The sequence below is a fragment of the Pezoporus wallicus genome, unplaced genomic scaffold (genome assembly GCF_028554395.1).
Source record: "Pezoporus wallicus isolate ANWC-B61680 ecotype Strahan unplaced genomic scaffold, APGP_CSIRO_Pwel_v1 contig_3487, whole genome shotgun sequence".
NCBI classification, from domain to species: domain Eukaryota; kingdom Metazoa; phylum Chordata; class Aves; order Psittaciformes; family Psittacidae; genus Pezoporus; species Pezoporus wallicus.
In genome coordinates this window covers 913368-940032 of record NW_026636018.1, presented here as the reverse complement: position 1 = coordinate 940032, position 26665 = coordinate 913368, and the positions used below count along the sequence as shown (strand labels likewise).

Here is a 26665-nt window from a genome sequence, read left to right as displayed (position 1 = left end):
TATAATTTCTTCCTTCATATGCACATAATCTACCTAATGTTCAGCTGCTCCATGGTTTCCCATGGGGAAGAAAGGGCTTGGAGTACTCTGGCCTAATTTAATCTCCCTGTTCAACAGGCATGGAATTAAAAAAAAACCCAAGCAGATGATATAACTTACTCTTTTCTTGTGTCACTCTTGAGACATCTTGAGATTCCTTTTAAAGGAGGTTGCTCCTCCATGGGTAGGTGTTTAGCATGTTTCTGTGTGTAATTCATATTAAGTTGTCTCAAGGTGTCTCAAAACAACTAGGAAAACATCACTAATCATTATGACAAACCCTTGTCACCATATAACCGTTTCAAATCGAGATTAGGAATAGTGCTCTAAAAATTGGAAATTTCAGGAAACACCAACAAAGACATGACAAACATGCTGGGCCTGGGAGGAGTTAACGTAGTTCCTTTTTACTGGGTGCTAACCTGTTGACTCGCACCAGCTTAAGGTCTTGCTTTTCCCAACAAAACCAGTCTATTTTATATGCTTAAGGAGATAAAGAACCAGTGTTGTGATACCAGTCTATACCAGGTGAGAAAAACAGCTCACTTTCAGGACAAGAAATTCACAGAAGGCTCTTGACACTATGGAAAGGATTCAAGACATGAAGGATTCAAGCTGGCAATCTTTCAGGTATTACAGTGTCACAGCAACTCATCCTGCTAGAAAAGCTCAAACAGAATTTACAACAATCTGTTACACAGATGTTTTCCTTTTTGGACTGTTTTTTTCGAGCAGTGATAACTGAGTGACATAGTTGACTGGACTATTTTCTCTGGAAAAAGTCTTGTGTTTGTGTGTGAAGTTCAGGTATTCTTGATACTGCCATTTGCATAATTGTTTCTTCAGTTCACTTTGAACCTATAGAAAAGAAAATTAAAACCAGAGAATTGGAAAATTAAGACTTAGTGGACTGTGAATGTAAAATATACCAAAATGTCTGCCTGACTACTTTGCCCAGATGTACAAAGGCACCCAAATCAGTTAGGATTAAATCTACACACATTTTTAGAACTTAAACTATGTCATTATTAACTTTTCAAAATAAACAGACTTACTTTCCAAAGTTCAGAGGATGACAAGACAGTTTTTGACTGAGGTTTCCTTGTTTACTGCGGTAAACTTCTTCATAAATATTTCTACTTTTTTGTATAATTTTTATTTTTCCTCATACTTAATCTTTGTGCCACCTTGCTGTGACCTGCTATATACAATAAGGGTTCTTCTCCAGGCTTTCAGTTTACGCAGATTGAAATCCCTGTTAAATATCCCTTACTGGCTCTGAAAGGTACTGAATTGACTTGAATACATTGCATTCGAGAGATGTCTTGGGAATCCTCAAAAGCATAAGCGAAACTGATTTTTTTTACCATCTGACACACAATGAACAACTAGATTGTACAACCCTGGAAGTCCATGGCCTGCTTTTAACACTGCTGTGGCAGGAGTGAGGGGCAGGTGGAAAGTAGCTTCTGTTGCCCTACATAAAGCAGCTCACACACAAAGTTGTGGCAGAAGGAGTGCAAGTAGTGCAAGAAACACCTGGTCCTTGCCACTGTTCATATAAGTAGTCTGTTCCTGTGGATTAATCCTGACGATTAATTGGTTGATGTTACCTCTGTTGATGTTCAGCTTCATCTCTATCTGCTCCTGCAAGGGCAGCAGCTTTCCTGAATGTCTACAAACTGACTTACAAATGGCATCCTAAACTAAGAAGATACATCAAATGCTCCTGGCCGCCCAGCTGCCATCTTCTGTGGCTAACATTAGTGCTGAAAATCTATTACAGTGTTAGAGTTGTAGCACAATTAGCACAAACCCATTCCAAATTAAATTAAAAAATAAACTGTTAAGTGAAAATATTAATTTTTACAGGGGATGGACAAATGTGATTTAAGTGCTCTGAATTTAGGAATTCATCTAGTAATTCTGTTATATATCCTCTATTAAGTATGATCTCTATAGTGTCATATAGAAAAGGTGGTGGGATGTGCAATACAACTTGGATATCAGTGCTCCCTGAAAGTCCCTGGAAATATTCATCACTGAGGTGACCCTTATTCTGCCTTTATTTTCTCTGCTAACTATATGACATGCCAGTCCTGACGTAAAACTTCAGGTATGGGCAGAATATGCTCTCTGGAGCTTTGAAGACCCTAAAAATTAAGAGGGGCTTCCTCCACCATCCCACTACTCCAGTATTATCCCGGCAAGCTCAAGACCTTTCACCACTCCGATGTATAATACCAACCCTCAGTTTCATCCCATATAGAAACCACTTTGTTTGGCAGCAAAACAGTCTCTCACATTGTTGCAGACACTTAAAACTGAGGAAATACACACACATAGAAGAAATAATAATTATTTTTATGATTGTAGGAAGCCATAACAGATGCACTGCCAAACTGTAATGAGTGGACAATCTGCTCCAGAAGCAGTTATCCCTGAGCAGCATGAATGCAAGCCAACCCATACCACTTAAACCTGGGGCCAGAGATCACTCTCTGTGACATGTTTTAGACATTATTTGTCATTGGGTAGGGTTAATTTCACTTACATTTAGCTCCCCTTACAAGAAGTATCCAGTCTAAGCTACTAGGGAGTAGTGTGTCATTCTTCTCAACTAACCTACACACTTTTCTGAGGATGTGTTTTCACATTTTTGGAGAAAATGCAGACAAATTCAGCTAGGTTTTAAAAGTATAGGGTCTCTAAAATATACTACAGGAAATTTATCCAAATTCTCATATTATAAAAAAATATAAAGGAAGTGTTTGAAAAACTACCGAAAATGCATGGATTTCCCTGGAAAAAGAGGAAGGGGAAGGGAAAGGGAAAGGAAAAGAAAAAGGGAAAGGGAAAGGGAAAGGAAAAGAAAAAAGGAAAGGGAAAGGGAAACGGAAACGGAAACGGAAAGGGAAAGGGAAAGGGAAAAAGAAAGAAACTTACTAGGACAAAATAAAGAAAGTAAGCAGTGTTACAAGATTTCCACTGAGACATCATCATGATAGCTATCAGATTTAAAGCAGAAAAAAGTCCCATGTCAGGGAATTCATCAACCATATGTAAAGGGTCATTGCTTCAAAACTTATTTTGTATTCATCAGAACTGTATGAATACAAATAAAGTCAGCAGAAGTACCAAGGGAAAAACAGATATTGGTACGCTATGCTTTCAGAAGTAGATCAAAGCACAGATCTTTTCCAGAAAAACAAGAGAGGCACACAAGCTTAAATGGTTTTGATAATCTTATGTACTTGCTACTCACCTCTGCATTTGAGAAGCAATATAGAAGAGCGACAACAAAACCCTAGGACAGGAAGGAGAAGGAGAAAAAAGCCAAACATCAGCATTAAAATGTAGAATCAGAGAAGAACATCAGGTTTCAGTCAAAATCTGAATAAGACAGCAAAAATTTCATATTTTCCATTGTTCCACTGAAATTTAGGTGATGTGGCAATATTTATTGGGTTTTCATAACAGAATTAAAATTTTCAATAGCTGGCAACACTATAATATTGTCCAAGATAATGTTCTGAATAGTGGTAAGACAAAATAAAAGAAACAGAGAAATATTAAAATAATAAATTCAGTACTGCTAAAGGATAAGGGCAAAGCAGTTTTTTATATATTATCCTTACTTTTTTATTCCTCTTATTATCACCTTTATTATATGTGGAATTAGTTTCAATTGGTTCACCCTAATCCATAGTGGTCTTCATGGCACTCTGTCATTGTTATTTAATAAAGGTAGATATTGTATTTGGGGAAAGGATTATTAAAATGAACGCTAAGTCAGAACTTAAAAGTAGTGTGAGATTTCAAATACAAAGGTAAGGAAACAAACAACAGAAAGAGGTGGTGAAGGAGTAAGATAGAATGTGCTTTGGATTTAAACACATTAACATCTGCTCTAATAACCAAAGTAAAATGTAAAGTTCCTGAGAGTGTGGTGTTTCAGATCATACCTTGTAGGACTGATAACCATTTTATTCAGCTTACCTGAAAAGAACCCAAGCCTAGCTCAACATAAAGGCGAGCTTCCAAGCCAGTGCTTTCTGGGAAAAATGCAAACACAATGTAGTGCACTCCAAAGAGGGGGATTAAGAGTAACGTGGATTTAGCAAGTCTCCTGTCAAACCAAGAATTAAAGAACAATGCACTGTCAGAAATATGGAATTAGTGATAGCAGTTGGACCAAATTTTAATGCAGAGGACAGTTCCATAATGGAAGCAACGACATCCAACAAAGTTACAGAAAGATTGCTTTCTGCTACCCATACTGTCAACACCTGGTGAAAAACAAGATGAACAAATCAGCATGCAAGTTTTCTGGGTTGACCTTGAAGGGTTCTTCTCCCTGCTATACATGCAAAAACAGGGGGACCAAACTGAGTACTATGATCAATTACCCTGAGATTAACCTCAATCACATGTAGGCATCCCCCAATAGAAGTGTCTCAACTTCCAAAACTGCCAATGGAGATGTAATCATCAGTGTCTATAGGAGCTGATTCAGTTGCTTATAAACAGTGGTGGTGTAGCCACTGGTGATGCCCTTGGGCATTCTGCTTGGCCTTCAGCTCACTCCAGAAGGGTACAGGTTTGTGCTAGGTCCTGTGACATAACTAACATCTATCCCTACATATCTTTAGATGAGTTAAACAGCTCACTAGACTCCACTGATGAGAGCTCCATTAATTATGAAGGGGTTTGTAAATAGGAAGGGCTAGGTTCAGTTACCAGCACATCATCTTCACATTGTTTCTAAAAGTTTAAAGGAAATTATCTTCATCTTTCTCTGTGTGGTGATTTGTGTGGAAAGGACTAGAAGCAAAATGGATTACCTGACATTCAGTGTTTGCACTTTCAAGCAACAACTCCTTTTGGAGTTGTACTTCATGTTTTGCTTTTCTCTTTGTCCCCATCGTATCCAACCCACCCTTCTCCCCTTGAAGGAAAAGAGAGAGGTGATATTTTGGATGAAAAAGAACGTTTACATTGTTATTTCTTCTGGGGATTTCTTTTTCTGTTAATAAGGAGTAGAACATTTTGTGTTCCTGACCATAAAACATTTCTTAGAATTTCATAGAACAGGCCAATATCAAGAGACCCAGAAACACTTACACAAAGTGGCTTGAATGGCTCCCTCCTCCCTCTTGAGATTTCAATTTGTGGACTAGAATTCTGATCACATTAATAAATATAATAAAGTTAATCTGAAAAACAAGACAATATCTGTAAACTTACTGCAAATCAGTTGATCTCTTCAGTTGATACAAATTAACTAAAAATCCCCAGCCATAGGAATTGCACTGCTATAAACCAGTGAAGGTCTGCTCTCAGATCAATTCAATTGCATTAGAAACAATATTATTTTTTCTCAGAAAAATATATATAAAGATATGCTGAAAGCTATATTGAATTAATATAGACCTACATACCTCAGTATTGGTTTATATGTGATATTAACTCTGTACTTGTCAGCACCTAGCAGATTTTATGTGGTCTAATCAGCACCTTCTATTCCCTTCATTGTCTATGACAGGGATTATACCAGATACAGAGGAGTGACATACTGTTTCCTCCCTAAATTTGCATAAAATAAACTTATGCATAAAGGGAAACTTTTGTCTTAAGTTTACAACCTAAGAATTTATTTTAAAAATAAACTACATAAAATTATCTGTATGTATTTCCTGTACTAATCCAGCTTCATATTAGCTAATAATTTTGCTGGTATGGATTGTCTTTCTTCAGTAATGACTTACAGAGACACGGGCAAAAATGTCAAGATGGTTTCATTATGTCATACCATGACTCTAGAAAATATAGGATTTAGTCTTTAGGTTGTGATTTAGGGTACACAAGAACAAACCCACATGCTATACAATAATTTCCATCTTTTTGAAATTCAGCACCATAGCATGTGCTATTGCTTTTCCCAGCTTGCTGACAGGAGGCACTAACTTAGATTTCACATTTCAAAAGATATTCAAGACAAAATGAAAACATACTAGTACAGTTAGCAGAATGGGACCTTTGATGATCCATAACACTACTCCACTTTCATCGTCATCCCAACATCTGAAACAGTAAACAAGACCAGTCATGTTATCTGTCCCATGTGAGCTTTCCGTAACACATGAAAGTATTTCTGTCACAGAATAGGAAAGTGATGGACACTAAGTTCTAAATTACCATTTAAAGACCGCTGCCAGTACTGGTACTCTGAAAGCTCTCTCAATATTTCTGTGCAGCCCAATCTAAAGGAAGTTTATTCAGTAAGAAGCAAGGGTTAAAGAACCAAAGCAAAGTCAAGAAATGAACATTTGTATTTTCAGGCTTCTTTCCTGCTTTTCTGTTAAAGAAGTGACTAGTTTACAGAGTACAGATCAGAGACTAAGCTACTGTGCATTCATGAATGTAATGACCTTGTGCTCATGAGGAAATAGACAAGAAAAACCTAAAGCCCTAGAAAAGATACCCTAAAGGAAGGGAGAAGAATGGTCTTTTGGCCAAAACAGCCTGTTTCGAGATTCATGTATTTAACCTCAATAACAGTTCAATTTAACTCCCTCCAGTCATATGCCATACATGTTAGGTTGTATCATAGAATCATAGAATAGTTAGGATTGGAAAGGACCTCAAGATCATCTAGTTCCAACCCCCCTGCCATGGGCAGGGACACCTCACACTAAATCATATCGCCCAAGGCCTCATCCAGCCTGGTCTTGAACACTGCCAGGGATGGAGCATTCACTGCTTCCATGGGCAACCTATTCCAGTGCCTCACCAACCTTACAGTAAAGAACTTTCTCCTTATATCCAATCTAAACTTCCCCTGTTTAAGTTTTAACCTGTTACCCCTTGTCCTATCACTACAGTCCCTAAGAGTCCCTCCTCAGGATCCCTATAGCCCCCCTTCAGATATTGGAAGGCTGCTATGAGGTCTCCATGCAGCCTTCTCTTCTCCAGGCTGAACAGCCCCAACTTTCTCAGCCTGTCTTCACACTTCAGAGCAGCTTTTAGTAAACAATTTCCTGCTTTATAACTGGCTCTCATATTGAAAGAGAATGGAAAAAAAGAACCAAAACCAAATTCATCAGGACATAATATGTTTTCTGGAAGGTAATTATTTGAAGAGATTAGTGTTACTAAATTGTGGCTGATTTTATATAGAAGTATATATTTCAAAGACTGCATATTAGGAAACTACATGAAATTCAATACTTACTATTATATTTCCAGGTTTCATTACTCCACATATGCATATCAAAATCAAGATTTTCTGTCACTTGCTTATGAAGTGCAAAGTTGAAACGCACAACTTTGGAAATTTTTTTTTCTTTTTTTGTTTTTTATGTGTATTCCTCCCCCCCCCCCCCCCCCCAAAAAAAAAAAAAAAAAAAGCCAACAACAACAACAACAAAAGCGCCTCCTTAGTGAAGCTCTGACTTACCCGGTATTTTGTTGGTTTATTCGTGTGAGGACCCAAGCAAACATCACAGCAGTGGGAGCCCCTGAATAAATCAATATTGAACACATAATTTTCTGAACACTGTGTCCCATAGAAACTTTTTCCCAAGACTGTTCACAGTGCAGCAGATTGGATAAACATTAAAGGTCAAACAATGGGTCAGAAAATTTTAAATAACTTTATGAAAGAACTTAACTTGCAGTTCAAGGAAAGAAAAGAAAAGGCAGAAGAATGAAGTCAAGACGAAGAAGAATAGGGGATGCTGCGAAATGGTGTTTTCAAAATTAACAGCTAAGAATTGCTGGAAGGTTTGGATATGAATTACAAGCACTTGTGAAGCTGGAGAAACCACTCATTTAGTTAGAGCTCCTTTATCTTATAGATTGTGGCCAGCATACAACTCTTTGCACTAGCTGGAATAGTTCATATTTTTGCCCCAGGCAGCCTCTACTAATCACTCTAGACCCATAAACTGGTGAGCATTCCATGAAAGTTTAGCTAAACCCAAGAACTGGTGCTTTCTAGCCTCACTTTATTACTGCTTATCCTTCTTCTTTATGACTAAAAAGTTCTTTCTCTTTTTTCCTTTTTTCAAGCAGTTAGTTTATAACTAACAATTGCTTTTGCTTTTCTTCTGTGGAATTACATTTCTAAAGACTAAGTGACTTTCAAAGCTGCTACAAAAAGGACTATAATCTGAGGCAGGTGACATTTTCACTGATAAATCTATAGAAATATCAGTAATATCTTTCTAAGTATCATTTGAGAACTGTAGGAAAGGCCCAGAAGTCGACCTTCCTAATTTTAGACCCTTATTTAAGGCCTTTAAGATGGGACTATATTCAGTTCAAATTGTCTTTGTAATTAATGAAGAGAACTATCTACATCCGTATCACCTAACACAAGTTGCCTCTGAGATGTCTCATTTTGCATTGATTAAAGAAGGAGATGAAGATTACTACATTATTAATTGAGATGTTTCCTTTGTTATCTCAAGTTAGATGAGATTTATCGAGGTTTAAGCATCTAGGTTCAGGCAAACATAATTGGAACAGCTCCAAAAAATTTAATTATATTATAAAAGTCTTAGAATATGAAGATGAAGGATAAATTACTATTTGATTCAGGAGAATCTAGATTTCACTTCAAGCCAAAATATGCCAATGTGACTACTCAGTTTGGATGCCTCTATTTTAGAATAGCCAAGGTGAGGTATAAGGATATCTAAGATTCGCAATAAACAATTCTACAGTGAAAGATATTTTATGTATTACGTGCACATATTCTGACAATCAGAGATAACTTTAATTGTTGCATAAAACCAGAAGATTCCTAAAAGCCAGAAGCTTTCTATTTTGGAAAAAAAAAAATGTTGATGTCTAGGCATGAAGTCACATAATTTAAGATGAATCTATCTAATTCTGCACACTAAAAGCAAAATGGCAACTTAATGTTAGTCACCCACATTTCTTCAGTCAGTAGAGGAAGGCAACATGTTTCCAAGATGTTATCTAGCCACATTACTCACATTCTTGAGGACTGGATTAATCACCACCACAGCATGCATACCTCACTCTACTGACTGCAGGAGAAACCTAGATAGATAGTTTAAATTAGATGGTTACATTTTAAATTACTATAGTTGCATGAAATTGCTTCCAGTCATAAAGATGAGTGCTGCAGTGTTTTGAGTAGGCATATCATAGTGCTTCTAGTAATCCATCCTATCCTCTCCTTCAATATTTTGAACAGTATAAAAAGATGAGAAGAAAGACAGTATAATGGTATGGTTTTTGTAGTAGTACTGCATGAATGGGCAACTTCCACTGGAAAGGTGGCACATTTTACAGATGCCTTGAATCTCAGAACAAGTATTTTCTCTAGTTCTGAAAGTAAGTCAAAATACTACATAACACACACAGAAAATGAGTACTAACCCCAGCCAGTAAATATGAACCACCATACATACTGCTTGTCCGAAACAAAGGTTAACAAAAGCAGTGTTTGCAGGTAAATCCCTTCTATAAGAAGCCAGAAGAAATTGGCTAAAACACTGAACTGGAAGAATGCCATAGCAGCCTTACAAGCAACCTGGAAGTGCAGAAGAAGAAAAACTATTAGGTCTACTTTCCATTGTGTCTGGTTTCGCTACAAGTGCAAGCAAAATTCACTGTTACCACACAAGAATGAAGAAATAATTACAATATTTCAGTAAGTTTGAAATTCCATAATTTCATTTGGCTTTTTTTTTTTTAAAGGGAAATATTGTCTCTCTCTTATAAATAAAATTCTTTATTAATAGAAATTTTTACAGCTTCATTAGAGAGGACAGACCCGCACCTTATATAACAAAGCTGAGTGTAGTCATAGCACTTCATCTTTAGTTTTTTTAATATTGTTTGTTTTAAGATTTCAGTTCTAGCAAACTAAAGAGAAATGGGATTAAGAAATCTCCATGTTATCTTCAGGTAAAGAATTAAATGTTATCTCAAGGATAAAAAAGACTGTAAGTTAGTACCGTTGACATTATGCAGTGGTCCATAGTTTCATCTGCAAACAAAACGGCATCTTTGGTGAAAACAGCAATTGCTCTCAGGATAAAGGAGACAAACAGGTGCATATGGATGTAATTCCGTGTACAGTGGAATTTTCTGACATGGAAAGAGAAAACAAAAATTGTTCTTCAAGAGAAATTTCTTATGGTCTCATCAAAACTCAGGAACACGTGACTGCAGACATCTACCAAAGCAAATAAATGGCCTGCCACTGTTTGAGAGGGAGCTAGAAATAAGGGAGCAGACGAGTTATTATTTGTTGGCACTTAGGGACATGGCTTAGTGGTGACCTTCACTGTGTTAGGTTAACGGCTGGACTCAATGATCTTAAAGGTCTTTTCCAACCTACATGATTCTATGATTCTATTTCTCTAGACTTCCCTCCCCACAGTTTTACCTGTTGGAATCTCCTTCAAGGTTTGAACATATCAGCCTCTTGGTCCTGGGGCCCTCTATAAATGATATGAACTTTGAGACTCCCAATCCTCTCCAGTTAAGAAGCTGATTCTGTGCTCTGCACTCCCACCTGCAGAGCAAGCTTAAAGCTTTTGTCCAAGCACATTGGAACTAAACAAAACCAGGATCCATTTCCTAACATCCAACATCATCAAACATGACATTTAAATTTTTTAAATTTCTTTCTATAGCTCCCAGTTATGGAAGTAATGTTTTTTCACAGAGGGAATGGACAGACTAGAATAACTTCTGGTTCAGGCGTAGAAGACAGTTTCTGCAGAGTATGTCCTGCTACGCGCTGGAGGAATTGTGTTAATAGTGATAACAGATTGGAGCATTTTCACTGTATGCTGTCATTAAAAAGACTAGGACAAACTGCCCAGGCAGTTTTAACATCTGCAGGGAAATGCTACAACATGGAGAAGGACTCATTGTCATCAACAGTGTTTATGCCTGAGAAGGACTTGAAAATGGCAATTAAAAAGTCCCATAAAACAAAAAGTACTTTGAGAAGTACGATGAGGCTGTTTCAAGTCATCCTGGAAAAGAGACCATTGCTTTTTACCTGAAGGCAGCAAAGACAATTAGAGCTGTAATGAGTGAAGTCACTGATGCTGCATAGCCAGCAGTGTAGACACGCCAAAATGCAGAATAATATGATTTCTACAAGAAAAAGAGAACACAGACCAGTGCTGGTGGTTATGCAGCATGCATGTGGGTGTGCTTATTTCACTGAGATACATTTTCCCTTACTAGTCAGTTTCACCACTTATGCACAGCTTTGTGTGCTGGAGATCTGCTTCAGGTTTTTTCCTCCATTGCTAACACATTTTTTTTATCTCTTGAATACTAATAAACCTTAGAGACAGGTTTCACAGCCCACAGGTTCATCTGCAGTAGTGACCCGTTTGAGCAAGTTCAATAGGAAAGTGTTAACTTTATTAAGTAAGTACATTTTCTTCTATAGGTACATGAAGACTCTAGGGCACTGCTAAAGTGACTGAATCCATCACTTTAGAACAGGGCCAGATTCAATAAGTATTGGTTTTCATAAACAGCTATAGCTAAAAGAGAAGTAAGACTTGCATTTTGAAGGAGACGAAACTGTGTATTGTGTAGGTAAGAAAGTTTAAGTCAAGAAAATAGCTTCACAGTCTTTAATTCTTTGGACGAACAGTTCACCAAGTTGCTCTATACTGTAACACTGTAAATTCTTTATAGTTTATTTGTTTATTTGTTTTGCATTTAAACATCCTATGTCCTAAGAAAAATGCCTATGTTGCTTTATCTGTGAAAATTTTATTCTGATTCACTACATGATCACCTAATTATTTAAAATCCCAAGAAATTAATTCTCTGAATCCAGGGAAATTTCCTCCTTGAAAATGCAATGGACACTTTGTTCTTTAGTTGATCCGAACTTTTGTTTATCCAAAAGGCAACAATTCTGGTTTTAGACAACCAATTAGCAATTTTAAGTATACCCATAAATAAATTATGCAACCCTGACAAACTAGGAATAATCCTGTATTTCTGAAATAGACCTAATCTTTCATAAAGTATTTTCAAAATGCAGGTGAAAATTAGATAATAGATTCTTCAACTGAAAATGAAGTATTTTGATGCATTTTATCTGGTTTTGTAGGGCAGCTAGAAAAGCAACTGTATATACAGAAAATACCATAAGTCCTCACTGCACACACAAAATACTCTTAGAATATAAGTGGCATTCTTCGTACTTATTTCCCTGCGTTTACAAGTAAAATTACTGATTTTATCTTCCTTTTGTAGACCTTGCAGATTTGACTAGAGTAATGAAATGAACACAGTCACAGCACAGACACGAGTTCTGCCTTGAAATCTTCTGTAATGTTAAAATACAAATGTAGTTACTTGCTTGATTTCAGCCTAGGCCTGCTATGAACTATGCCTGGCTTAGCACAGTCCAGGGACTGCTTGGAGAAAGCCACCCTGGAGAGTAAGAGTTTAGCTCTGTGGGTGAAAAGCATGCAATGGCAGCTGGCCCTGAGGGGCTTGAGAACTCTGTTCCAGAATACATGCCTCCTTATGAATCTTACATCCCTTCTGAACTCTTTTTGTGGTTTTCAAAATATTTCCAGAATATTTTTATGCATTTATCTTTCTAGCTTCCCCACTGTGTAAAGAAGTACAAATATACTTAGTTTATGGGTGGTGAATTGAGTTACAGATATCTATATCACCTGTTACAGTTGTGCTTGAGTTTCTAATTTTATGGAGCCAAACGGCTGAAGCTAATTCTGTCTACAGTTCCTAAATATTTGAATACTTGAACTGTTACTTCTGTGCTTGAGCTTGCATGCCTGGAGAACCAAAGGGTTTACTCCAGATAACAACAAGAGTGTTAATGATGACAACCCTCTTCACATTTCTGTGTCTTGCATTGCCTAGTGATAAATGACCTTTTCCCCTGTTGAATCATGACTGCACACTCACAACAGGCAGTATGAGTCACTCTTTTATTTTGTAGATTGGAGAGAGTCCACTGTTTCTATCAAAATACCACAGCAGGAGGAGGAGGCAATGATGTACCAGCACTCAAAGGCACATCTTTGTCAATCAACAACCTTCAACAGTAAGATAAAGCTCACCACTGAGGCACTACCATTGCCAAGGAAGAGTGAAGCATTTCTATCCTGGGACCAAATATGATGATGAGGACCACAGAAATTTTATATGAAGATATGGGTAAAAAGAAATACTGCTAGAGCCAAATTGAGTACCAGTTATGATCATCAGATAGGAAAAATAGGGGTTCACTTCCTATTTCTTATGATAGTGTGGAAATATTCAATGGCATCCAGGAGTTCCCTCCTAAAGATATGCATTGACCATAGTGCTATAAAGTTATGGAATCTTTTTTCTCTGACTCAAAGAACATCTAGAAAAAAATCAACAGGAGGGATCCAAAAGAACTTTCCCTGAAAAATTTCCCTAAACAGTTTGGTAGGACTTTCATGAGAGATGGGTGCATGATGAGGATTCAAATCATCTCTGTCAGAGAACCTCAGTCCTTGTTAAGAAGGACAAGTGAACTAAACATGAGTCTATTCTTTGACAGCAACAGGGGACAACTGGACAGAGAAGAAAGTGCTGCCTGTTACTCCCTTGCTTCATATTAAGCCTAATTTACTAAACAGCCTGTAAATATACCTAAAAGTATTGATCTTAGCACTCAAGATAGGTAATTACTGGATTCTTAACAGTGCCTAGATGTGTGGGAGCATCCAGCTTCTCAGCACATTCAGAAGAGGGTGCTCTGGAGATGTTCACAAGTAAGAAATAAAAAACTCACCTGATCCTCAGGCCCTTTACTGGAACCTTCATCAAATCCACAGGCAATGGTGTACGGTGGGAATGGTTCTGACCAATATGCCTCCTGTGTACAGTTTCTCTGAAGGAAACCTTTAATGGTAAAATATATCAGAGACTGAATTATGCGGGGGGGGGGGAGTGGGGGGGGGGGGGGGGGGTGTAATTTCTTATGAGAAAAAACAGATTTTTATACCTACTTTGATCCTGTAGCTAGGCTAGTCATGTTCAACTAGATTAGCTATAGATTTATAATATTCTATGTATCTACTGTCTAAAAAGTTGAGAGATTCCCATTCATTTCAAGATGCAGTGGAACTCGTACATTTCATATAGGAAGTTAATTCTGCAAATTCAATCCTTACACAGAGGAAATAAAATTATGCAGTCTATCCTGCGTTTACAACATAATTTGTATTTGCAGACAAAACCCATGTCATCTAGCTTTGAAGTTACATACAATTCTTTAACTGTTCTGACTGGAGGATTGGATTAGATGACCTAGTGTTCAGCCTGGAGAAGAGAAGGCTGCGTGGAGACCTCATAGCAGCCTTCCAGTATCTGAAGGGGGTCTATAGGGATGCTGGGGAGTGACTATTTGTTAGGGACTGTCATGATAGGACAAGGGGTAACGGGTTCAAACTTAAACAGGGGAAGTTTAGATTGGATATAAGGAGGAAATTCTTTCCTGTTAGGGTGGTGAGGCACTGGAATAGGTTGCCCAGGGAGGCTGTGAATGCTCCATCCCTAGCAGTGTTCAAGGGCAGGTTGGACGAGGCCTTGGGTGATATGATTTAGTGTGAGGTGTCTCTGCCCATGGCAGGGGGGTTGGAACTAGATAGTCCTTTCCAACCCTAACTATTCTAAGATTCTATGATTCTGTGACCTCAAAAGGTCCTTTCTAACAGCAATTATTCTATGACTTTATAAATCAGTGATTCTATGATATATTTCTTTATAACCTTAGCAATGTGCTGCAATTACCTATAATTTTGAGAGCACCTTTAGCTGTGTAGTTTGGACTAGACAATTTAGTGCAGAATAACATAAATCAAAAACATGCCAAATATTGACCATAAGCCAAGATTCACATCTGGATAATTATTGTATGTCAACTGATAAAAGATAACATTGTGAATCAGGAAAATAAGCAAGTTACTAAATCTTTAACTATTAGAATTTATTTTAAAAATATGTAGAGATAAAAACAAAAAGAAAAAAGTCTTGCCATGGATATTGGTGATTTCTTCAAAAAATCTTGGACAGGGAACTTTAACCACTTCCCCAAAAGCGGCTGTGGGCCAGCAGGTTAGGCCATCCCAATCTCTGGCACATCCTGGGGGAAAAAAAAGTGCCTCTAAATAAATACACACACAGAGAATATCACGTTTGATCTTCCATAATTAGATTACCTGAGACTTTCCCACAAATTCACATGCAAAAAGAGACAAAACAGGACATGCAGCTCTGCAAATGAATGATTGTATTGTTTTCCTCTTCTCCTTGAATACATCGTTGTTCACACATGTGCTTATCATTCCAGCTGGACCTTCCCTCACCTTATCTCATGAGAGAATGCACCCAAAATTCAAGCAGACACTATCCAAAAGTCAAATCAACTGAAGGTTTTTTTATTGTCAAAAGAAAAGTCACCAAATCAAAATAATGAGTAATTCTTAGCACTTGAGATTTCTTATTACTAGTTTCAGAGTCTAACTGAAAAACATCAGATTTAAAACTTCAGCCTTAGTCTCTTCATTCCATGCTTAAAGTCTAACAGTTTCGCCTGATATAAAGGAGCTGAAGTCCTGGTCATAGGCAATAAATGCATGTTTATAACGGATTTCAACAGGGATTAGATTCATCCCAAACTAGAAGAACATCTCCCAGCATCATATAAAATAACCATCACGTAGGTCTGGCTGGTGGGCCTTCACAGGGTTCCCTATATGAAAGATTGCTAGCTGATAACAGAGGGCATGCTACTAGCTACGAGTCTGATAAAATGTGATTTTGGAAATTATATTTAATCACAGCTTTGTCATGGATGCATCTCATTGAGACTCAAGCTGTGATCTTGCAGTTTTTTTTGGCAAATAGGTGTAGGTGCAGCACAGAAAAATTATCAGCATGTAAAGGTGCCTGAACCTATAAATAAAAGTCACTGCACTGTAACCAAAACTAATCTCTAGGTAGTTGTAAGGTGGATGTAAAGCAGTGCATGAGTTTCATTTGGGAGGTGTAATTTCCTTTCACCGATTCTTTTCTGTTCCCTCTGTGACTGATGACAAGGCAAACCTAAAATTGTCAAGAACTGAAATGTGGAAGCAATATTACTTGCCTGTAGCTGAACAAAGTTACTCTCTGGCTTCTGAAAAGATAGTCCTGAAAATCTCCCACAGCTTTACCCTCACGTTGCCTTTGGGAGGATGAAATTCCTGGTATACCCAATTTGCCAGATGAGAAAAAAGAAACCCTGATTCGTTATCTCTAATTTTAATTGTCTAAAATATGTTAGCTAATCTTAGCTATGTTCCCTCTATAATCAGTTGAAAGAGACAGGGACTTCCAGTACATGATTCATCCCATATACTGGAGGCTCCTTTCTGACGGCAGGATGAATCACTCACTGGAAATACCTAGGTCTTTCTGATGATTATAGTCTTAACTAGACTGCTAATTTTCAGATTAATAAAGACAGGTAATATGAATCCCAGTTAGACATGCAGTGGCCCATGCACTTAGACTTACAGACTTAAAGGGTCACTCTTAGAGAGACTGTTCTACATTTGATGAGTTGGGTCTAAAAATCTATTGTAAATGGTAATATGTGCTTAAACCAAGAATCAGGTGACCTTATGTAGGAGTGGAATGTGCATGTTTTAAGTCCTAGATCTGGTTTCATTTTCGGTGACTTCTTTTACACACCAAGGTTTTCAAGAGATAAGTGATAGCCCAAGCCACCTGAGACTCCATAAAGACAACTGCAGTAAAAATTGTATTAACGTATTAAGTAACGTTGACATCATAGATTTTTCAATAATCCGGGGCTCTTCTTTTTTTTTTGTGTGGAGGCTTTTTTTTTTGTTTGTTTGGTTGGTTTTAGACAATGGAGAAAAATAAGTATTTTTAGAGCTTGATTCAGTGGGTCCATTTTACACATCTACTTTGAGTTGAGAAGAATTGCACCCTGGGGTCTACTGATAAAATTCATTAGACTTTGCTCTGTGTAACAAGAATAATATGGAACTACTTTAGATTAAAAGTTCTGCAACATAAACTAATTCCAGCACAGCTTATCTATGACTACTGAGAAGTAACTGCACAACTGTGATTCTTCAGCTTGTCTCAATCAGCTCCTGAAAACTGAAATGCAAGCTAGAGACTTTTATCAATCTTAGCCTAACTTTAAAATACTCCAGAGAAAATATTTTTGCAAAAAAAAGCATTTTCACCACATTGGAATGATTCCCAGCACAATACAATTTCAGCATGCTTTTCGTTGTTTTCTGTGGAAGCTTCTTTGGAGTTTTGGATATAAATAAAACCCACACCAAATAATTTAGGATTGCAAGATATTCCAGGTAGGGTTTACCTGCCCTAATTAAGCATTAAAACTCATCAGGGTTTGAAACAATTATCTTTGTCTCATTCCATAGTTAGTAGATAAAATTTACTCCAGAGAAAAATTAATCCCATTCTAAAGTAAACATCTAAACCAAAGGCAATCAAGCATGTTCTGACTTAAGACACTGAGCTTTTAAAAATGTCTAAAATGAGATGACGTAAAGTCCCATCCTATAGAAGAAGCACCTAATACTGTTAAGAAACCAAATAAAAAAGGAACCAAGTCTTGACTCAGGAGAACATCTACACATAGTGCCCCTGAAATGATATAGAAGGGATATTCATATCAGAGCTTAGCAATCAGGACTGTTACCTTTAAGATCAGGTGAAAGAGAGTCATTCTTTTCTAAGCAGAGAGCCTCCTCTTTGACCACTTGCTGGAATATCTTGCATTCTGGATGGATTCCCACAACCTCAATGAGAAAAACACAAAAAACCACACAAAGTTCTGTGATTACTGGAATGAGAATGAATGGATCATTGGAATGAGGTTTCTTTCCATTTTTTATATGTTGTGGCTGATAGTTTGAGGTTTAAAAATGTGAAAACTACAGGAGAAGATGTGTCTGCAAATAGGACATGTAAACATTAGAAGGAGGCTGCAATCTCATATGTTTGTCAATTTGTATACACATCTGCATATGCATAGGTGTATGGATTCCTCAGTGTATTGTAATAGTCAAGCTCAGTAACACCTCTTTTCCAGGTTGCATATTTCTACCACCTCCTTTTTATACCAATGATTTTCCACAAAACTTAAATGGATTTCGTGAATGGGAATACTCACACTGAGTCTCCCAAATGTACATGCAGTCTGACCATATAGATATTTATTCCCCACAAACCAAATTAAAATACATACATTTCTTTAAAGATACATGTTTGCTTGTTTGTTTGGGGATTTTTAGATAATTATTTTGGGGGTTCAGAACTACCCATTGGCAAAATATTCCTATTTTGATTCTTGGGAGTTCCCAAGAATTAAGTTTTCTTTATTGAAGGAATTAGCCATAACAATAAAGTCTTAATTATATTTCAGGAAGGTGTGCCTACTCTGCTTTGACACTGATACTAACAGAATGGGCTCCTGGTCTTCTTTGAAAATTTGAGATTTTAGTGGCATACAAATGAGACTACTGAGAGAGCAGGGTGTAAGCTCTTCCCTTCTGAACGCAGTCGGCATAATTATAAAAACAGAAGCAATATATAGGGAAGAAGTTTTATGTCTGTTGTATACTTAAATAAGAAATCCAGAAGTTCAAGAATAGATAAAATAGAAAAATGGTAATCTTGGTCATAGTTTAATATGAGTGATCGCAAAATTTTACCAACATATTATATGAGGATGCTACATACTCCTTAGACAGAGGCAATGTTTCCATTTTATCAGGTGAAGAAATGAGAAAATTTAAGAACTTGTATGGGGAGTTTAAGTAATTATATTTATCTCACAGATTAAGATACCTACATTTAAACACATAAATGGATTTCTAGGCATCAGTTGTTGGATATGGGCTAGATTCATCTTCCTAACTACAGATACTTGTGTCTATACTACTACAATGACTAGTGTCATTTAGGTGCTGTCAAGTTTTTTGCTTGACCTTCATCTCCCACTCCAGAAAGTTTCATGTCCCCTTTAGTCCTTCATCACGTCTGTGACTGTGAAGATGTTCTTAATGCATCCCGAATTATTGTCTCTGGAAAGGCAATTCAATTCTAAGAAGGAATCTACAATGTCAGTATCTATGTGTGATCTTGTTATCTGAGCTTCTTTTGCAGTACATGGAAAAGGAATGCTTCGTGCTGTTTGGGATGCTGCAGGGTATCTCAGTATCTCAGTCCTCTTCTGTACACTCTGTATTAATTTTGCCAGCCCCATGTAGAAGTCTCAAGTGCTTTATTTGATGTCTCAAATATTTCTACATACCCACATTAAGTAACTGAATTAGACACAAAATCAAAAGAGTCAATAGAGTCTGCAAAGCAACTGGAATGTAATCAGACAACTGAATACTGCATCAAAGCCTCCTTTGGGATATTGGGATCTTCAGCACATAGGAAGTCTTATATGGAATAGAGCTCTTTTGCAAGCTATGCTATTCAAGGCAGAGAGAGGGGCTCAGAGGGTAGTGATTTTAACAGAAATGATGGATTGAAGGCTTTCTGAGACATTTCTGAGGAAGAATGTAGGCCATTCTAAACCTCTAATGACTTTGAAAACACAGTACAGAAGAAAATATCACTGCTATATTGCCTTTTCAGTCTCAGGAATTTGATTTATCAGCCTTCAGAATCTTTCCAGTAAGCAGTGCAACCAGGACTTCTTTCAGCCTCCACAGAAACTTTACTTGAAGCCATGCAGACTTTTACATGTTAGCAGTGATATCTGCTGAGGGGAAAGAAAAAAACAAAAAAACCCACAACTATCTTTTTAAACCTTTAAAAATACTGCCTACATTTGGATTTCAAAGTAGCATAGACAGACTACTTTTAATTATGAGGCCCTAGACATGGTTTGTACCTCTTAATATTAGAACAGAAAGAGGATTAAGGATGCTGTTTGAAAAGAAAATTGAGACATGGCCTTTTGCATGCATTGTATTCCTCTAGTAGGTAATTTCAAATACATTTAAAAATTAGCATAAGTCACTCTTAAAATAGTACTTCTTGCTTTTCAACTATCATAACACAATTCTAAAATGAAATTTTTCAGGTATTAATAGGATCCCTGCTCATTGCTTTATCTTAACATATATTTCACTTTAAAGTCAGCCTACATAACGAATGAATTATTTGAGTAGTAGTAACAAAATGATTGTTGTGTACATATCTCACTATTTCATTTCATAAAGATGGATGCAGCTGGACAGGAAAGAAGTAATTTCTCTACTTTCTGGAATTTTTATTATAGGCTAGTGCACAGGCTAAATATTACTGACACTTTAGTGTTTGAAAATCAAATGTAATTGCAAATGTAAACTACAGACTATCACATAAGAAGCTAAAATAAGGCTGATGTTAACTTGCAATCATGTAGCCTTACTAGAAGTAATCCCACTGTTACAAAAAAAAAAAAAAAAGAAAAAGAAAGGGAAAAGAAAAGACATATACAACAAATTGAGAGCAGTGATGATGCTTCAATTTGTTGGTTTTCCTTAGGCTTTAAGAAAGAGGAAGACATTAAACCATTTTACGGTTAAAGAAAAACCTTCTGGGCAGAACATTACTTGTGATTTGTTGGCTATGGCTTACTTGTTTTTTGTTATTAATCTCACAATACCTTGAGAGAAAAGTGCATGCTGCTGCTGTAATCTGCCTACAGGTTAGGTGATGGGGTTTTCTAGAAGACAGGGTCCCTGTGTTTGCTGCAAAGACATAGTACTGCAATTTAGGAGGCCTCCGCTGTGATGACTGAGCTCTTGTAGGAAAAGAGAAGCTCCTGTTGAGCTTCTGTACAATTATCCTCCTAGAAAAGGATAATTTAGGAAAAAAAAAAACAAAACAAACCAGAGATTTCTGAAGCAGGGATGTCCAATCTGGCAGTTTTCCATACCACTGTAATAAGTGTAAGAGGCTGATTTGAAATTCTTCTCAGATCAACATTTCCTAGTATATAAGCAACAACCTGGCATGAACCTTACTGAAAATAACAGTGGGGTGCCTTCATCCCAAGGCTTACACAGAAAACTGAGGTTCCATGCAACGTTGCAGACTACTCAACAAATGGAACTTTACGTTGCTCTGCATCATAACACAAAGATCTTTCTGCTACTTTGAACATTAATGACCAGCCAAAATTCACAGAGGTGTTTTAACTCTAAGTCCTAACCATGGAAACAATCTTGCCCAGAAAAGGGTAATCGCATAGTGAACATTAAAAAGTTACCTATGACAGGTGCTGGTATGCTAAAAATCTGAAACAATTTAGAAAGTCAGAGTTTGGGCTTGCACTTACATTTAGACTTTGTTTTCTTAACATCCGTGAGGCTATGCATTGAAACCCTAAAGTGGCATATTCACTGATAGTAAGTATAACACTCTTTTGCATTTATTTTATACATGATAGCTTACTTATTTGCTCAAATCTGAACAGAAAAACTGCACTCTGGGCTTTCATTTGTTCATGTTGGACAACATCAGAGTTAGCAAGCACTGGGAAGAGACTTCTTCTAGAAACATCCTCAGGCCATACTTAGTGCAAATTAATTAAAAGCAATCTTTCCTGAGAGCCCACCCAAAGATGGTGCCCATAGGCTACTGCAGTGTAGAAAAGCTGTAATTTAGATGTCATACAAAATACAGATTTACACTCATTAAGAAATACACTTGGGGAAAAGTAGGAACGTTTTCTGTGCTCTCAGAAAACAAGGGAAGTGTTTCAAAGCTGGGCACTGAATGTATTACTCATTCTTGAAAAAGCAATTCAATGGAATCAAAGAGCCAGAATTAAATTGGTAACAATCTTTTTGAAAATTAATAAAAAATCAAAGAAGTGTCTGAAATAATTGGCAAGATGGCAAGGTTTCAACAGCTGAAGGGTCTTTCCAGTTTCATTTCCAATGTCATGAAATCCTGAAACTTCATAAATAGGTTTTGTGTCAAGCGTATAGATAATTTACTAAGATTATTCATCACTGTTCTTTTTGCTTCTGTTTCTACAGCTTTCATTCATGTCTCAGATCTCCTCAGATGTGCTCTGAAATCATCTCTGTATTTCCTGTTCTCCCTGTCTGTGCTTCCCCTGTTCATTTTTTTCTGCTATGACTCTGATGCCTGAATATTTCCTTTATACAAAACCAGAGCTACCTGCCATTCACGTCACACATCGACTCCCCACTTGGAGGATTAAAACTCACCTTGTGTTTTAGGAAACAGAAAGGCATGGTAAGAAACTCCTTCATTCCCTGCCTATTTCTAGCTGTGGAAGGAAGTATTCACTCAGTCCTGAAAGCTGGCCAGTGCAGAGAACCAGGGTATGCTCTGAAATGTATACAGTTTTTTTCAACTGGAACTTTGGTGAACAGAAAAGTCTTATAGGATGCAAGGAGGCTCATGAAAAATGAAGAAGACAAAGAAAATCTCAGCTTTTTTGATAAATGTCTTGGTCTGTTGAATATATTGTGTCAAAATTCATTCAGAATTTCTCAAAATGACAAGCACTGAAGTTAGGGCAAATGTTCACATGTGTTTTAAAGGGAGCTGGGACTAACCCCAAGTTCCGTTAGCTCTTGTCCATTTCAGCAGAGCTACGATCACAATTGTCTCTGTAAGGATCTTCCTACCTACTGTGCCCTATACATAATTCTGGGATATTTGTAACATAATATGCGTAGCATTATGTTCTGTCAGAAAAATAAAAGAAACTATAAAAAATAACCAAAGACTTCTTATGCAGCAAAGAAGTCCACCGCACAAATGCATTTGAAAAAATAGATGAACATCCAGTTTGTTCCTACTATATCCAAGCCACATTTTCAACTCCTGATTCTGATTGCAAAGCACGAGGTCACCATAACAGTGATGTGACCCCGGTCACCAGCAACATATTTAGCTATTATAGAAAGTCCTGCCCCAACTTCAAGCTCTGACACAGTCTTGATCCCTGAAGCTTTCAACCCCAAAGGTAAAAACCTATTTCCAATCTTTCTCTTCAGCCAATTAAATAGATTATTTCAGGAGTCTTTTTGGCTTAAAATGACTACCTAGAGGACATTTTCAGTGTTTGTTTTCTCTTTCTAACTTGATTACCTATGGAACAAGAGAAGCTGAGACACTGATTGCCTTGCAGTCATTTAGAGGAATATCTTTTCAAGATTGTTTTTAAGACATTGGAGTAACGCTTGGATGCTCCTGTGTGTACTGGATTGCATTTATCTGACTGTATTTAACTGCATAATCTTATACAGAACAGTACTTGCTGTATATACATATCTATGTATATCCCTATATGTACTTACTCATAGGTAATCTATATGTGACAATGCAGCCATTCTAATTTACATTGTTTATAAATCCTACATAATTAGTGCAATCTTGAGAAAAATTACAATTAGTTTATTAGCTGTATGCTAAGTTTGGTAGAGCATTAAGCCATCAATAACAAGGAATAACAGAACTCTAATAACTGAGGATCCTTGTTTTCTGCTATTGCAAGTATTCCTTCATATTAAAATTTCTCCATTTCTGCATATATAGTATGTTTACTGAAAAGTGGGGTTCATGTCACCTAATCCCAAAGAAATGAAACCTAGATGTCAAAGACCATCAGCAAGTTCACTCAGCTTTAGCCCTAGCCGTTGTTCTTGGAGGGTTTTACCTCTTCCCAGTAGTATTGAAGGAGGATAAATGAGTAGCTTTAGACAAGATTCCTGATTATAGATAGATAATTTTAGGTGGTTAATCTAAACTCCCCCATAAAGCTTTCCTTAATGATCAATGAAGGCGGTAAAACAGTTTCAGGGAAGTATTCCTCCTACCTCCCTCAGACACCTATTTGAGGACAGTGACTCAATGTACAGGAGCGTGTGTCCCCCATTAATTCTCTACAGGCTAATGAAACACCTAAACAGACCAATTCTTCTACACCTTCAGTTCCCTATGGAGGGTAACTTAAGGTCTGTAAGGACTAGATCCCTAGAAGAAACATGTATGTCCCTCCAACACAAATCAGCCCACACTAGCTATATCAGAAATTTAGGCACCCAGTTCTGTTTTATAGGGAGTTAAATGTCTTGCTATGGATTTAGATCCATATGCTTATTACCACAATAAATGCTTTATTAAAGTAAATATATAGCTCAACAACAACCCATCTATGTTTCCATTCTCACTTCCAATCACTAGATCAAACTGCACCCCTTCCACAGAAATGTGAAAAGCTGTTACATGTTTGAAGCAGCAGTAGTTTAGCTCAGAAGGAAAGACTGAGTGCAGCCTTTTCTGTTCCACATCCCCGGTTTCCTGAGACTCTGAACTCTTTAAGACAGGGAAAAAAAAAGTCATTTTTACACATTTCAGCACCCACTGCTCCCTGTTCCTTATCACTTACAAGCAAATGGTAATTTTTAATGTCAAGGACTCTATTCTGCAAGGCACAAAGTATTATCCAGCAACATACAGCTCCCTGTAGAGCTGATAGGAGGTAAAAGTATCCAGTTTCACAGAGAAAGTTTTCAGGATTACACTTCTGGTTTATTTTCATATCTGAATAATGAATTTTTTGCAGAATCCACACTAGAATTATTTTTTTGGTCTGACATTATCCTTTGAAATATGAGAGAACTGTTTACTCAATGCACCCTATGGGTGTCTGGCCTTCCCTGACTGTCTCACTTAGGGTGCAAAGCCTCTCACTAGACCTAGAGACATGAAAGCCACTGATATTTAGAGCACCGACTCTTATCGACATGTAGTTGGATTTCATACATGAGCAATAGTTTAAGGCCAAAAGCTACATAGAGCATACCATTTGTAGAATTTCTTTTATTATGGGCACAGTCTGCTGCTGTGCATGGCATGATGCACGGCAGCCCACAGATGTGCATGATAAATCACTTCAGGTTAGCTCCATTGCTGACAGCTGCAAGAACAAGTTGTGATTCTATTACGTGTTAAAAGCCTAGTCCAGATGCTAAAGACGCTCTGCCTGTAGCAGTATAACACTTTAGGTTCACCAGTTTCCCCTAAAAGAAGGGTATTACACGAGAATAACCGTACGTGGCAAGACAAAGACCTATATCCTATCACTTGCACATAAAGCTGTATAAATACAGAGGAAAGAATGAGTTCCAGAGGATATGAGGTACAGGTGTGAAAAATGTACATCCTATCTTTAACCTTTTAAAACTGAAGGGTCACGGCCAGTCGGTAATCATCTAGGCTCTCACTATTATCAGGGGAAGAAAACAGAACCACCCTGTCTTTCTCAGGACAAGATGAAATGCCTCCCAGTAAGGTGACTATTTCTCCTTTGGCTACCACAGGATTCTGAATTCCAGCCTACACTAGGCATTTAACTGTGAAATGGTTAAAGTTAGAATTAATAAGTCCCTGGGAATCACACACATAGAAAGATTTCCAAACAAACACTTTTCCTGAGGCTGAAGAGTTGGGGGGGGGAAGGATGTATAACTGTACTTGTAATTACACTAGCTTTTGCTATCTAGCCCAGGCAGTGCCAGCATTAGAACATGGGGCTTAGGGAGGGATATATGTGCTTGAATTGTGTCTCTATGCTCATACATCTTCCCTGATGTTTAATGTTACAATCTCACCTGCTGCCTCCAGTGCATAGCAGACATGATGGTTCATTCTGCTGCTTGGTGATATTATAAGCAGATGCCTCCAGCAGTAAATACATCAGTGGCCTCTCAAAGAGGTAAATGTCTCAGACACATAAGGAGGAACTATTCCTTTTTAATTCTCTTCCTTCTTTAGCAAAGTTGCCTTTCTCAGGACAACTGGGACAGAGAGCTGCCCCCTTCTGTCCCTCTAAAGGCATGCTACAGCTATTCTGATTTAGTGATGCTTTTCTGTCCTTTGGAAACTGCAATTCTAATGAATGGAAATGAAAAGACATTTATAAATAGCACCTCAGGGCTGGAAAAAAAAATAATAAAGAGATGGGTCAAGCCTCTAACTCAGGATTATTTTTTTCTTTCCTCTCCTACATCCCCATCCCCCTGTTTATAATTCCCTCCTTATTCTTCTTTCTTTCTACCTGCTCCCTGTTATGAGAAAAGTTACCCTGCCTCTGCAGACATGCCTCCCCGGATCCTGCAGGGCAGCTGCAGTGCCGTCCAGCTGTGGGCAATAGTTTCAAGAGCCAGCTCTGTGGTCCACCGCCCCACCCCCTCCCCGAAATTCCGCCGGGCACTCACCGGCGGGAGCAGCAGCCAGCACAAACTTCGCATCCTCCGCAGCAGCCGACAGGTCCTCCCCGCTCTCTCTGCTTGCTGTGAAGCTGCCAAAAGCCGAAGCTCGGCCCGCCTCCACCTGCCCAAGACCCGCCTCAGAGAGCCTTGCACCTCCCTTACCGGACACCCCGATCCCTCCCGGGGGAGCCCGGCACTTTCGCGCCCCACGGTACCAAGCTTGCAGAGGAGGGAAGGAGATTCCCAAGCATCCCCCCTTGGGATTTTGGACCCATCAGTAGGAA

The 26665-nt window shown here is 37.8% G+C and overlaps 1 protein-coding gene across 1 annotated transcript; it reads right to left on the bottom strand.

Annotated features, from left to right (window-relative positions):
* Positions 1 to 664: 664 nt before the first annotated feature.
* Positions 665 to 26665, bottom strand: LOC130593608 (vasoactive intestinal polypeptide receptor 1-like). Its single transcript, XM_057398888.1, has 13 exons — positions 26388 to 26665; positions 17819 to 17918; positions 15107 to 15214; positions 13862 to 13971; positions 11093 to 11190; positions 10035 to 10167; positions 9454 to 9607; positions 7499 to 7559; positions 6054 to 6123; positions 5164 to 5255; positions 4039 to 4168; positions 3305 to 3346; positions 665 to 897 (listed from the first exon to the last, which is right to left on the bottom strand). Exons 1-13 carry the CDS (start codon positions 26418 to 26420, stop codon positions 733 to 735), a joined length of 1296 nt encoding a protein of 431 aa, XP_057254871.1. The 5' UTR covers positions 26421 to 26665; the 3' UTR covers positions 665 to 732.

What these genes read in the sequence shown, in the direction of transcription:
- LOC130593608 (XM_057398888.1), bottom strand. Translation starts at nt 26,420, where the DNA reads ATGCGAAGTTTGTGCTGGCTGCTGCTCCCGCCG. An exon ending in GTAAAGGGCCTGAGGATCAG is followed by an intron (nt 11,191 to 13,861) that starts GTGAGTTTTTTA and finishes TTTTTCTTGTAG; the next exon opens with AAATCATATTATTCTGCATT. An exon ending in ACCACTGCATAATGTCAACG is followed by an intron (nt 9,608 to 10,034) that starts GTACTAACTTAC and finishes CTGCACTTCCAG; the next exon opens with GTTGCTTGTAAGGCTGCTAT.